The sequence below is a fragment of the Poeciliopsis prolifica genome, unplaced genomic scaffold, assembly GCF_027474105.1.
Source record: "Poeciliopsis prolifica strain line A6 unplaced genomic scaffold, Auburn_PproV2 SCAFFOLD049, whole genome shotgun sequence".
Classification (NCBI taxonomy): domain Eukaryota; kingdom Metazoa; phylum Chordata; class Actinopteri; order Cyprinodontiformes; family Poeciliidae; genus Poeciliopsis; species Poeciliopsis prolifica.
In genome coordinates this window covers 2744694-2759438 of record NW_026562424.1, presented here as the reverse complement: position 1 = coordinate 2759438, position 14745 = coordinate 2744694, and the positions used below count along the sequence as shown (strand labels likewise).

Here is a 14745-nt window from a genome sequence, read left to right as displayed (position 1 = left end):
ACAAATACATTTCTGATCCATTGCAGAAATCAACCAGCTGTGATGTAAATGCTTGAGGAAACGAAAACTGAACCGCTTTGCAGCCTAACCCACCACCAAAGGAGCAGATTTGTTGAACTTTTTCAGAGTTTTGCAAATAATGTTCCCCTGAGAAAATCATATTTTTGCTTCCTGAGAGAATTTTTTAATATTAATCTGAAACATTACAGGATATATGTCACATTAAAGTTGGAAAATGTTCTATAAAGCATTTATTATGTTTAAAAACTGACTTTGCACACGATTAAGGTCGACAGCAACAAAAGCACAATTTTTGGTGCTTTATGTTTCTTCCATAAAAGCTTCATGTGGTCAACTCCTTCTCTAAATGGATGATTTGCTCTTCTGTCTGTTTCCTTCAGGCTAAATCTGCCTAAAACACCTGAATATGAAACATTTTGGGTGATTTATGCAGTGTGCCTACAATTGGTGTTAAGTCTCTAGAAATCTGTAATTTTTGTGCTTTGTGTTTATTGAAAAGAAAAAGAAAAAAATTACATGTCATAACTCACATTTTCTTGTTTTGTCTTGTCTGTCCTGTCTCTGTCTGTCTTTGTGTGTCCTTTGTGTTTTTTTCCCTTGTTTTCTTTTTAAACATATTTCTGCTTTTCATGATGTGCTTCTTCTCTTTTGACTTTATAAACTACATGTTCATGTTTCCAATCTGTGCAAATCAAACTGCAATCATCCGTCACTTCATGCACACACGTTTCATCTATGATTTTCTTTTTGCGCACGTTCAAACTGAAACGTTTTTGGGCTGTAAAGCGACCGGCCAAGAGAAATCTCGCAGTCTCAATAACATATCGGGAGTGGCGGGTTCGTCTCTGCGCCTCGCTCCCATCACCAGTCCACCGTTTGAGAACTATGAGACGCCGGGACAACTGCGCCGCTGCCGCTCCCCCATCCCCTCCATTTTGTAGCAGAACGGATCCTTGCGATCGGACGCCAGAGAAACGCGGTGGATTAGCTGCGGATCACGCAGAAACTTCCCTTTGCATTATAATATATTGTGCAAACAAAAATAGCAATAACGTTAAATAAACTTGAACGTAGAGTGACTTCTGTTTGTACGCAGCAGGTATGCAGAGGGGTTAAAGTACAAAACGTAGCTTTAAAGGAAGTTATTGTAAAATATTAGACATTAAAATACTCAGATCGGTTCAAGGACTAAAAATAGCCTCACTGGTTTAAGGAAGAAAACATGCTGATATTTTAGAAGTTAGATTTGTAGATATGCATTTTGTGTTGTGGACCAAACAAAACTAAGCTAGTATCTCCAGCTGGAGAAATGAATATGAAACAAGAAAACGCTCATCAAAGAAAAAAGTCTTTGTTCGTAGATTACGTCGATGTTAGCAGTTTTCTGCATTCGTCGTTTGTGACTAATGATGTAAGAGGATAGTAGAAATCATCGCGGTTAGCTCTTTGTTTCACTGATAGCATCCTGTCATCATAGGACACTTATGTGGAAAGTTTAAACAGCAACTTAAAGCAATGTGTAGTTTAAAAAAAAAGAGAGAGATGCCATGGTGTAAATTAAGATTATAACCCGACTTCATCTTAATACGCCGGGAATAGAATCCCTCATATGCAAATATTACCTTGAAGTTGGCCGGAAAAGGTCCATTCTGCCATTTTAAAGTCAGATGCTTAACATTTATGCTGCGTTCACACCAAACGCGATTTGAGCGTCAGGCGCTTCAAGGTCACATTCAAAGTCTAAGTGGAGGAAAGTTAAAACTCCTCTGGACGCGCGTTGGAGCGAGCCGTGGTTTCCCGTTGCCGTTTTCTTCATACAACGGTAAATGAACCTGAGAGTGGAACCAAATTATTATGTAGTGAAATCATAACAGAGGCTCGGACGTCTTTCCTGAACATTTTATAAACGATGACAGCTGATATTCTCCCTGTCCTGGTTACTTTGAACAACGGCGATGAAATGCTGAGAGTATCGAGGTTTTATCTGCTGAAATTTGCTACTGTGAGTTTGGAGAGTTTCACAAGGTAACTTGGTGCTAACCCGCATCGCGTCTCCTGGCAGGACGCCCCCTAGAGGCCACTATGTCACACAGCGGAGTCTCTGATTGGTTGACTCTCCTCGTCGAGCGGCAAAAGGTCAGATTGTCCAACTCCAAATACTTCAGACCGTCTCTAAGGATCCCTATAACTTCCTGCTCTAACAGATCAAACTGCAAATATTCCCTAAAATGCATTAATATAACATGCAATATCTTCCACTTCTCCACTCTTTGGTGCAGCCAATCAGCTGCTAGTTTCCCAAGCTGCATTTTATTTTGAATATCATAAAAAACTAAATTAAATCAGCAAATTAAAGATTTGGAGTTGCGATCCACAGAAAAACCAGTGGTCAGGCAGCAGGGCCCTCCAGCTAAGTTTTCACACTTTTATTTACTTAATAACAGGAAATGACTGAATGGACCTTTGGACAATAAAAAAATCATTTTCTGGTAAGTGATACGAATTAAATATTTAATACTTTGTTTATATTTTTTAAAAATAAAATACAATGTATTTAAAAACGTAACAAAATCAAATAAATTTTAGAAAGTCAGATTTGAACGACTTTAACTACGAAGTTTAAACAAAAACAAGCACTTTACTAACAGTCAGTATTGATTACTAATAACCTGTAATGTTTGCATGTCGGCATAAGGAATGAATTCAGACACGCCATTGAACACGCTTCGCTTCATGATTGTTCCTTTCTTTACTCGGGTTTTCTTTTGTTTTAAATGTTTTTCTAAAATGGCCAAATCATCTTTTTTTTTCTTTTTTTTTTCTCATTTTACTGAAAATAAATAAGTACATTTTGCTTTTAAAACCAAGCTAAATATCTTTCGGTGTATATTTTTCATGTTTGTACATTCTGTGTTCAGATCAGCAAAAAAAAAAATGGAAAAAAGGTGGGAAAAATTTCACATTCACATATGCAATAAATGTGCAATATTTCTTTGATGCTGGAAAACATGCTGTGCATAAACATGTAAATATGCAGATATATTTTTAACCTAAAAAAAGTGCACATTTAACTACTTGTTCGCATGTTTCAGCTCCTCTGGGTGTAAGTAGTAGAAGTGATCAGACCTGAGCCGTTTCCATGTCGATGTGGTAGCCGCCTGAAATGGTTTTAGTTGGAAAAAGTTTGATATTCTCCTTGTTTTCTGCTGCATTTCGCTGTAACGGTCCGCAGTGCTGTTCCACTGGATGGAAGAAGAAAAAGTCAAACTAAAACGCACATTTTCCACCTGTAAAATCCGTCCGCTTGTTTCAGTGTTGCTAGTATAAATAACTGTTACAATCTGTGGTTCTGGCACCAGTTTTTAAATCCATGTGCTTCCAAAGATCTGAACTGGAGTTTGTAAATGAGTCTCAGTTGAGCGGATGAATGTTTGTTGGATGGTTTAGAACATTTTTCACACAGATTTAACATTTTCATGTAAAAAAAGAAAAGAAAAAGAGGTTGCAGTGTTGTAATGTTATCTGAACACTTGTCATTCAGCATGCTGAGCAGATTTTCAGACTTTTTGTGTAAAATATGAACCTAAACTCTGGTAGTGTTTTTTTTTTAAATAAAGAGAGAACTTTTGTGAGCATGCAGTGAGGAAAAACGCACGCTGACATCGACCATGACCAAACTGAGATTTGGCTCAAAACATTTGCTAGGATAATTTCCCTCCTTGGTTTCCTTTGCTTGGCTCCTCATTAACCCTCTTAGCCTCACTTACATCTTGTATAATCATAAAGGAAGGAGATTATATTCTGTGGATTATACTTAAATCATTGGTATCATTTACAGAAATATAAGTAGGAATATTTTTGTGCACTGATGCAACTGGAGGAATCAAACAATGTCTTTATTTTGCACATTTTTCCTCATATAAATGCTGTATTTACTCAGATTCGTATTTGTGTTTTAGTAACATAGTTAGCTTCTGTTCCAGTCAGAGTTAAATTGTAGTTTTAACCTAAAGTTGTAGAAAATCAAACAGAAACAGGCCTTCCTTCCTGTGCCTCCATGAGGTCCCTGTAGACCCTGATGTCAATTTAGGATGCAAAATACAGCTAGATTTGACTAGCTAAACCTTTAAAGCAGCACTTAATATGGGAAATGTACATGTGAATGCATTAAAATCACTTGAATTCAGTCAAACTGATTATTTATGTTTACATTAAGATTTTCAACAATGATTGGATATGTGCAGCTCTGGAGAATGATCTCTGATTTTACTTTTTTATATGTTTATGTTTCTGTAAAATGAACATTATTCTTTTATTCCATGAATGAAAGAATAATGATAACACATCTCTTAAATCTCAAACAAATATTTAGTATTTATCAGCAGAAATTGAGAAATGGTGAAAACAAGGCAAAAACCTGCAGAGCTTTCAGACCAGAAATAATGATAATCATTCAGAAACAACAACATGAATGTTTTAACTCAGAAGTCAGGATTTGGTGAAAGAACCAGGTTTTCAATGAAGCATTTTTTTCCAGAGCTGTTTATTATTATTATTATTATTGATGTTATTGATAAAAAGTTCATGTCGACAAAAACTGTTTTAATAACTGCAGACAAAATTGGATCATATAAGGAATAAATGTAGATTATTGAATAGTTTCTTGCAAAACTATTTTTAGTCTTTGAAAATGTAAACATTTTTTGTGGTAAACAAAAATCCATGCATAATTTTCAAGTGGAAGACAAAGAAGATATTTAAATTTCATTTAGATATTAAACGCTCGAAAATATGGCATTCATGTGTATTCCCCCTTTTAATACTTAACCCCTAAATAAAATACAGTAAAAACCTTAAGAGGTAACTCAACAAGTAAATAGGTTTATAGATAATATAACTCCCATTTATTTTATTTCAGTTAAACTTGCTGCTTGCAGTTTTTGGTGGAAAACATTCGAGTCTGGTTTGTTGCACAGCTATGAATTGTGTTTGACTTATAAGCTCTGCAGTGGCAGAAATACCACATTTTGTTCAAAAGCTTAATGTTGGGAAATCCAGACTAAAATAACTGCTAGTTACAGCAGTGGAGAATATTTTGATCAGATGCTTTCATCAGTTAGAATAGATTTATGCCTTTAAGGATTTATTAAAATGTTCAGACTCAAAGATCCATGTATGAAAGCCATATAGAGAAAAAATAATCTGCAATAAATTACTAATTATTGTCATATCAGATCACATAACTTGAATTTTGAATATTCTTTTAGTTCAGTTGTCAAACTGAAGGTATGGGGGCCAAATCTGGTCACAGAAGCTTTTTCTGTGACCCTCAGGTCTCCGGTTTTTCACAAACATTGAAAGTTCACACACAATCAACAGGTTCAAACATTTTTTCTGACTTTACTGCAAATTTTTTCCCAAATTGATCAAAAAATTTGGGTTTAATTGACTGCTACCTGTCTGTGATCGATACGGCGAGTATAAAAATGAACTGCAAATATAAAAATTCCTGACAAATACTTCAGAATTAGCAACACAAAATCTGTGATTCTGATTCCAAAAAGCCCCAAAAACAAAACTCTGATCAGTGACAATTTAATTTGAAGAAACACTGATTGAATACGAAAACAAACAGCTATTTATTAATATCATTGATTAATTTAATAATAAAATAGGTTTGATCAATACATCCTGGCACAACCGGCCCTTTAAGAACATTCAGAGTTTTTATTTGGCTCAAAATTAAATTGAGTTTTATTCTCCTGATCTAGTTACAATTTGGATTTATTAAAAAAAACACAATTAGTACTTTCAAAAAGTCGCATGTAATTTTGGGAAGAAGAAAACCTGATATGAGTTATTAGTTATTTTGACAAAATGGCAGCTGTTTGGACAACGTTTTAATGGCCTTGCTGCTGAAAGTGTGTTATGTAAATAAAGTTGCCTTCTGTGATTAAAAAAAAAAATCTCAAGTTTCCAAAAATTCACGCATTTATGTCATACTTAGGAGCAATTTTCCAGTGATACAAAAATGGTGAAAATACGACATTTTATTGCATAAAATAATAGATTCATAGATAATGTTACAAGAAGATCTAGAACCCCCTGGTTTAAGAAGTGACATTACAATCAGTTTCAAATCAAAATAGAAATAAATATATATGTAAATCTATTTAAAAGAATAATTATATAGCTTTATAGAAGTTAAAAAATAGTTGATATTTCAAAAAGAGTTCATTTTTCTTTTCTGTGAACATATTTGTGCCTATATCTTATTTTCTGTCGCATTTTCCCTCTAATCTGTAAGGAAACATGCTGATCTCATCGTTTTAATGTATTTATTACTGTATGACAATTCATCAGGTAAAAATGTTGTAAACTTTAAAGTTTTACTGGATTTGCTGTAAACTTTTTGTTTCATTTGACTGCCACTTTGTTGTTACAGTTAATTTTCCATTAAAATCCTGTTTAAAACCATTTACAGTTGGTATTTTTAATGCAGATGTTATATTGTTGGCCTTGATTTTCCCCTTTGTAATGTAATATTCTACTGTTTATTGAAAACATTGTGCTTTCCCAACCTGTTTATTTTTTTTACTGGCCTGTTGGAGGTTTAATGAACTTTGGTGATGCCTCTTCACTCCACGCCTCTTCCTGTGTGGACATCAGCAGATAAAGAGTGGAAAAATGAAGAGCTCACAGAAGAAGTTGAAAATAATGGATGATGTCTGTCTGCTATCGATGGGTTTAATGTAACACAAGATTCATTTTCCTTGATTCCATAAAGGAAGATCCTTCAGAAATGTCTTAATTTCTCATTTTGTGTCTTACCATCACCAATTAAAGGCACAATTTAGAACCTGAAGACGTCAAACTCACCATAAATGCTAAGGCACAAAATGACTGGCGCTAAATCTACTGTTGTATTTTACAAAATTTTTTTCTTTGAAAATTGAACCTATTTCTGAACATCTTTCTTTGCAGTTTTGCAAACACACGTCGGTAAAGCAGCACCAAATCATATGCAGAGCTCTCTAATGTTGTTCAGTTTGAGAAAAGTCGGTTTTCCATATTTTTGTAATGTTTCCATTTCATAATTTTGCTGTTTAAGACGAGCCAACCATTCCAGCTGATTTAAGTGTTTGTTGAAGCATTTTATTTCACTTCATTCTGACACAGTTAAACTGCAGTTGACAGGTAATGGTAACTCCTGATTACTTTACATTTGTTCATAATGTCAGAACCTAATTATTCATTAAATTTGTATTTGAGAAACCTCAGCTAACCAAATATGAAGCAGTTAAGTTTCGGCGTGACTGAACATGATTATTTGAAGGTTAGCGACGTTGAACTTTACATTAACGGCTTTCTGTTTCTCTCTTTGCAGTGTTAAGTTTCTAGCATTCGCCTTCTCTGTTATGAGGAGTCAGTAACTGGTAAACAAATTGCGGCGGGAGCCACATAAGCGACAGGCTTGTCACGGACGGACAGTTGAAAGGAGATCTTTGAGGTGACGAGAGAGACCAGAGGGTAATCATGAATTTAAAAAATATATAAATATGTATCACACGATCTGCTCCTCACATTGTTACCAAAGCAGCCTCTTGGATCGCCAACCACACCTTTTTTGACAACAGTTCACCTGAACCCCTCCCACCTGCCCAGTTCTTCTTCCTGTGCCCCCTTCCCTTGTCCTTCTAGCGGACTGAGCATTGCACTGACACACTTTTGGAGAAAACGGAACTCCTGATGACACATTCCAGACGACATCTCTCTGACAGTGTAATGAACGCCATTCTGCTTTTTGACCAAATCGGCACCGCCTGCAGTGCTGAACCACCGAGCAAGTTTCGCGGTCACGCACTCGTCTGTCACCTGGACTCCAACGAACAATGTAGCATCTCTGCTAACACACTGTAGCATCTGTTGGTTGGGAAATACCTTGACTTAAAAAAACCGATCCATCCACAGTTCAAGGAGAGAGAAAATTATGCATTCAAGGGATCTTCTAGATGTCACTCCTGTATTCCTTTCCAGTGAAGAAGAAGAAAGTCATTAAGGGAGCACATGAGAGACAAAGGATTGGTCTTATTCAATACAACAATTAATTCAAAAAAGAGAGAGATGCAAATATAAAAACGCACAGTGTTTAACGGCACCTCCTGCAGCCCCTTGTTAAAGTTTAGCACTTGTATAGTCTTCCATTTACTTCTATTAGACAGAAGTACTGCCCTGCTCATCAAACAGCACTAACTGAAGCAGAACAATCGAAGCACATGTAGCATTATCTTAAAAAAAGTCATTTTATACTCGCCCTAAACAGTCTCCATTACTAAATAGTGGAAAAAGACTTATCTTTATCTCTCATGTACTGAAGTGGGCTTGCACGAAAATCTATGTTGGGTACCAAAGGTCCTTTAGCATGCACTTGCTGAATGACCATCTGTAACGTATAGTAGATTAGTAGAGATATTAAATATAGAGTGAGGCTCCTACTCCTTCTCATGCTAACCATTGTCTCTTAGTCCTTTGACTGCCAGTAGCTTCCCGTGCCTCACTGCACACATAGGAAAAATCCCCGTGTCTGGGTGACGGAGACTTGATTAGTAAACAGACTGACTCCAGGAGTCAAACCCTGTTGGAATATCGGCCTATCCTGCCTAAAATACAACAACAACAAAAAAAAAAAAATGCAAACAGTTCTGCATTATTTTGAACGGGACCAATCTGGTGAATATTTCCCCAAACACTGCCGATTCGGCGCCAAGACTCCTCTGATGCATACTGCCCTGCCTCTCTTGTCCCTCTTGCTGCCAGCAAGTGCTTCACTGGCAACACAACGTCACGATGAAGTACAGGGGGCAAAGAGGCCCAAAGGATATATTCAGAGAAAAGAACCAAGAGTAAGAGCAAGTGTGGACGTGTACAAAGAGAACAAATCTATATTTTGATAAACAAATCTACGATGCTCCGTGACTTTGGAGATGGGGTCCCGTCCGGGAAAAATAAAACAAAGGTCTCATACAAGAGAAGAAAAATAGTTGGTGGAAAGGATGCAAGAAAAGAAGTATTCCTTCATGCTGGGGTGTGCAACATAATTTAACCCACAGGTGTTGGGAATGAAAAAAGGTCTCTAGAAAGACCTTTAGCAATGACTGACTCTTGCCCATTCAGACATGGAAAAGAAAAAGGATGGACAATAATCCTTTACAAAAAATGCATTTTACAGAAAATGCATTTTTGTAACTTTGTTTACCAGCATGACTACTTTGCATGACTGTCTTTTCTGCAAGCCCTTAGTTGAAGATAAGGGTGCTAGAGATACAAAAAAGTATATATAAAATAAATTTAAAAAATGTTATATGCAATTAATGTTTTAAAAAAAGATTATAATTAAAGAGAAGAGCTATATTTTCTTTTGAGAAGTAAAAAAAAATAATGTGAATATTGAAACATGTATGTTTGCAAAGTACACCCTGAACAATGTTTTGTTTGATGAAATCTCTCTGCTACTACTGCCCTACACTCTTCATTCCAGTGTTTATGACCTCTGCCATGGTTTTTATTTTGTAACGCGTTGAGCAGCACACTTTCTAAACATTCAATTGACCAAACTTTGCCCGTAGCATCTGAGCAAAGTGCTATAGTTGTTGTCAGTCACAAAGTCCATGTTTCCTCCTTGACTTGTTTGCACATCTTCCGTAGCAAAAGCAGCACCCGTACTGAAACAGCAGCTCTCCATGTTCCGAAAGCTTGATTAGTACTCATAGTTTGCTAGTTTTCTTTGGCAATAACGCAAGAGTTGTCGCGACTGTAGCTGAAAAAACGGAGTCCTTTGAGTTATCTTCAAAGCTTCGGTGTTGAAGGGATTCCTAGGAGTCTTGGACGCCTCGTTCGCAGAGATAGCAGTCTCACCCTCTGCAGGACAACAGGAAGTCCAATAAGATAATAAAAGATGCAATATGGCGAGGAGTTGGGAGAGATTTTTAAGTTTGCGTGGAACTAACTGCCATTCCAAATTCAGAGCGTCGGCTTTAGGGACTCAGGTGTGCTGATGGTGTGTGTGGATGTGACGTAGGTGTTTTGCTATTTTCTTTTAACATAATAAATTCTAATATATAGAAAAATAATAATGTGAACACCTCACAGTGATGTGTTAAAAAATTAAAAATCAAAAAAACAGAACAAAACAAACAAACTAAAAAAACAGCATGCGTTATGACTTGATAATCTCTCCAGGGGGAACAGAGTCTTGCCATTTCCCTCCAGCCTTCTGTCATTGTTCCAGTCTGATTCCAGCCCGGATAACTTTATAAACACTGTGCCGTGGTGTAGAGCAGCAAAGTCTTCCTTGGAGAGGCAACTGAGAACTACTCACACTCACAGTGTCGGCATGAGTGTGTAGAGGTAGCTTGTCTTCATTTTTTTTCAAAAGGTCAGGTCTTAGCATCTGTCATTACAACACGGTCGGGTTCTTGTCATCCCACTGGTTAGTTCATCGTATCACAATGCAGTCATGCAAGCACCAATCAAAGAGACGCAGAGCTTCCAAAATGATGTCAGAAAGAGATAAAGAAAGGGTAAGAAGTGGTCCGCCTGGGGGAGACTGATGGCGAAAATGAATCAGTGACAGCCTGGAGGAAGACAAAGGTAATCTGTTGAGTGTTGAGGGGTCTTCAAGAACTTCTTTGGTTTGGTTTTCCCAGTGAGTTCAGGCCCCGCTGGTCCGGGGTTTAGCTCAGGCAGCTGAACGGTCCTCCGCCATTTCTTGTTCATTTCAGGGTGAAGTAGACGACAGAGAGCGTTCAACAGTTCTGTTGAGTCCGCGCAGGTTTAACAGGGTCTACGACTTTCTCTATTTGCAAAAATCGTACCAACACCCAGTTTTCATTCTGGAACGTTCTCAGAGTTTGGATGGCCACAGAGATTTTTCAGAGGTGGCGTGCACACCGGCAAAAAAACACAAACAAAAAAACTTTGTGATTCACCCAATTGTTTGTAAGTTGTGTTTTTATTTTTTATGGCAAGGCAATGTTTTTATTTTCATGGCACTGTTTTTCATTGTTACGTTTGCCATATCTTTGTTCTCCACATTGCAACTCTGCCAGCGGCAGGATGAAAAAGATGTCTTTTTTTTCCCTAATGCATAATACTGCCATTTGATTTAGATTTGGTAAATGGGATGAGTTACAATGTTGATTGTGCTAAGTCTGTTTTATTTTTAAAGGCTTTTTATCTGTTAGGAAATGTAAAAAAAAAACAACAAAAAAAAAAGCAGTCACCTCTTGCAACCAAAAGGACAGATATGCTTTGTGTTGGCGTGTTACTCTGATTTGTCCTGAAGGTGCCACATGGTCTTTGGACAACAACATCCTGTTTGATTTGACTTACATGTTTGTTCACCTTTAAAATGCTTTCATTGCGTCTATTTTTGTTTGAGAACACTGTATGCAATCCACACCATGAATGCCACTGATCGACACTTACTGTAAGCTCCCTGAGTCACAGATGTGCTGTCATCAGTTTTCAACCACCTATTTAGTGGCTTTATGGCTTTCCATAGAGTTACATAGTAATCACCTGTATCTTAAAAAAAGTATTTTACAAATTGAAAATATCACAGCTGTTTCAGAGCAAATTATATGATACTATATAAAGTTTTCCAATATATGAAATGATATTTTAATTAGAAGATCTAACAAGTCTAACCTCTTTATAAACATCTAATTTACTGCATTCACATAAGCATCCCAAAGATTCATTTTACATACTATTATTGTGTAAAACAGACTTAGGTACATGTCCATTGTACTGTGATCTTAAATGGAGCCTGAATGGGGAGAAGCGGTGGTCACTGGAGCGTCAGGTTGTGACTTATGCCGGATTTCATTTTTGAAATGTTGAGACACGAAGAACAACTCATCAAGAACTGTACAAAGTATATTTCAATGGAATGTTCATGATCTATCTTTTTATATTTTGAAGAGAAAAAAAAATAGAAACATATCAATAAAGCGTCATAATTGAACATATTTCTACTATTGAGACTTAAAATGTATGAATGTCAATGCGATCTAATGTGAACCAACCTGCATTGCAGCTTGAATGAACCACTGAACAACAGTCATGAGATGCTTTTTCAGAGTCGTTGAAATTGCTTAAAAATCACTGAGATCAAACTAAAATAAATGGAAGAGTAATCTCAGTTGTGTGTCGGTTTGTTTAAGTTGAGTAGCTGAAAGCAAAAGAAGCCCTCCTGCATTCTGACCTGGTGGGATATGAAGTGGTGCAGTGACTGTCACAGTTAGCTGTGTTCATCAATCTGACAGCAGCAGGGAGACCACTAAGCACTGACTGATGTAATCAGAGCTGAAATGAGGAGCCGAAGACAATCCAAAGTCTTTCAAGGCAAGAGTGACATGCTAGATGTGACTGAAAGATTGTGGACTTTTCCAGGAGCTTGCTAAATATCAAGCTTCTAGAGCTTGATATTTAGCAATATTTTAAGAGCACACATTTAAGTTTGAAAGCAGCACTTCATGTCTTTCTTCTCAAAACTTGTAATGCTTGTACTCAAAAACTTCTGCTCTATTTCAAATATTCACTGTGCTCTCTCAAGTCTCCGCTTGCCAAACATTTTCGGCTTGCGCTTTGAACAAAAAAGTATGTCGCCTGGCAACCTCTCAGCCAATAGAATGAAAGTGTTGTACTGGGTGCGTTTGTTTCCTTCTAGTGGGTGTGCCTGTGTGGCTGCTGTCTATCTTATCTATCTATGATGGAAGGTTTGTAGATATATTTTTTCCTGTTAATGGTTATCTATATATTGTTACATATACTCACTGACAGAAATCATAGATCTATAAACCCATTCATCATAGACATAAACAGATAGCATGTAGTGACTAAGGTGTAACACGGTTGGTTCTGTAGATCCATTTTCTTTGCTTTGGTAAACAAATTCCTGCTCCAATCGATAGTCACCACACAGAAGGAAACAAGGGTTAGGGGCTAAGGTTAGAAGGAAACAAACACACCCAGAGTAACACTTGCATTCTATTGGCTCAGAGGTTGCCAGGCGACAGTACTTTTCTGTTCCAAGCGCTAGCAGAAAATTATTCGCAAGCAAGCAGATAGGTTTGCAGGTGGAGATTTGATTCGAGCAGAGAGAATTATGGCAGGAAAATCCCCCCATAGAAGGTGATCTTCAAATCTGGGGCGATCTGGAACAAGGTCAGGATATTTTGAAGCAGGGAGGTAATCTAATGCCCTTTTTTCTTTCACAAAAAAAACTAAATTGTTTAATCTCAATATCTGTTTTCGAAAGATTTTTTATTATTGACACACATCAGTTTATAAAGAGCCTTCTAAAATTGTTAATGCAACCTGAGGTATTTGACTTTGTGTTACATTCAACCACAAACTTGTGTTCTCTCTCCTTTAGCCTACAGTCTTTACCAGATTAGCATTTCCAGAGACTTTCTTCTTATTCTTCTTTGCAAAATTGCTCAGACAGTAAAGAACAGTTTTTAAACCCAAAATAGACTCTTAGCTGGATTCAAGTCTAGACTTTGACTTAGCCATTGTAACACATAGACATACTTGAAGCTACTCCCATCAGTTTCACATGTTTTCACTTCCTAAATTTTTTATCCAGCATCAGATCAACTCCGACCATCCATCAACTATACAGTGAACCCCTGGTATTCATTGGGGTTAAAGGTTACAATGCCACCCAGGAACAGCTGAAGTCCTCAACACTTGAGGACTTGAGTGTTTTTAGATTATATCTAAAAAAAAAACAAAAAAAAACTCATTACTGCCATTTTATTCAAAACACTAAATATACTTCCAAAGGCATTAATAACACTGGAAACCAGAAAAAGATGAAAATAGGTAATTTTTCTGCAAATAATTAGCAGAAGCAATGTAGCCCTAACTCTGACCCTGATACACATACTTTAATTCGTAAAAAATAAAAGAAAATATGCACGTAATTTTTATGTGTAGTCATGTCAGGAGTATCAGGGTAAAATAATTACTCTGCAAAGCCACAGAACAGGAAAAGCAGGTTCAATAAAACCTTTATTTGATGCATTTCATAGGATTAGTTTGTTGCCTTCATCTTTCAGTTCACATTAAACACAGATAAAAACGCTACATTAGACAACCAGAAAAAGCAGAAGGGTTTGTTTGCTATGAATGAAGGCAGCTGTGAGGAAATGTCGCCAATATACAGCAGCCTCTGTCACAAAACATTACCGCCCTCTGGTGGTGGATCACCGTACTGTTTGGCAGAGTATATGCTACCACATTTTCCAAATTTATTTAATTATGTACTATGTGAATCCTTTTTTGTATTAATTTGCACTACTTAAAACATTTCTTGAAAAACAAGATTGAAAATGATCGTTTATTTGATGTTTTTAAGGTTATCACTTTAATTTACCATCAAAAACAAAACATCATTGGAAACTGAAAATAGTATCATAATTAAAATAAGACTCACTAATTTTTACTTTCTTTTAAAAGAAAAAGCATAAACTAAATACATACATACATGTATATTTTTAAAATTAAATCATGGATACATATTTTAATGAAATCATTGGCAAGATATTTCTGTAAATAATCCTGCTTGTTTGATCCAGCAAAAGAAGATCAAGTTAATTTCTGTTTTTTTTTATCTAAATCGTTTTGAAGGGAATGCAATAAATGTATTTGGGG

At 36.5% G+C, this 14745-nt stretch overlaps 1 protein-coding gene across 4 annotated transcripts in view; it reads left to right on the top strand.

Moving 5' to 3' along the window:
• LOC129377853 (potassium voltage-gated channel subfamily C member 1-like) overlaps positions 1-12226 on the top strand; it is a 61258-nt gene extending 49032 nt beyond the window's left edge. For 2 of the 4 annotated variants that reach the window (XM_055058058.1, XM_055058056.1), the window contains one exon: positions 7409-12226. In XM_055058058.1, the coding sequence (XP_054914033.1) occupies positions 7409-7422 (14 nt within the window). In that variant the 3' untranslated portion in view covers positions 7423-12226. Of the gene's footprint in view, positions 1-807 lie in introns of all 4 variants that reach the window. The other 2 variants (XM_055058055.1, XM_055058054.1) reach the window with 1 other exon arrangement.
• Positions 12227-14745: the final 2519 nt, after the last annotated feature.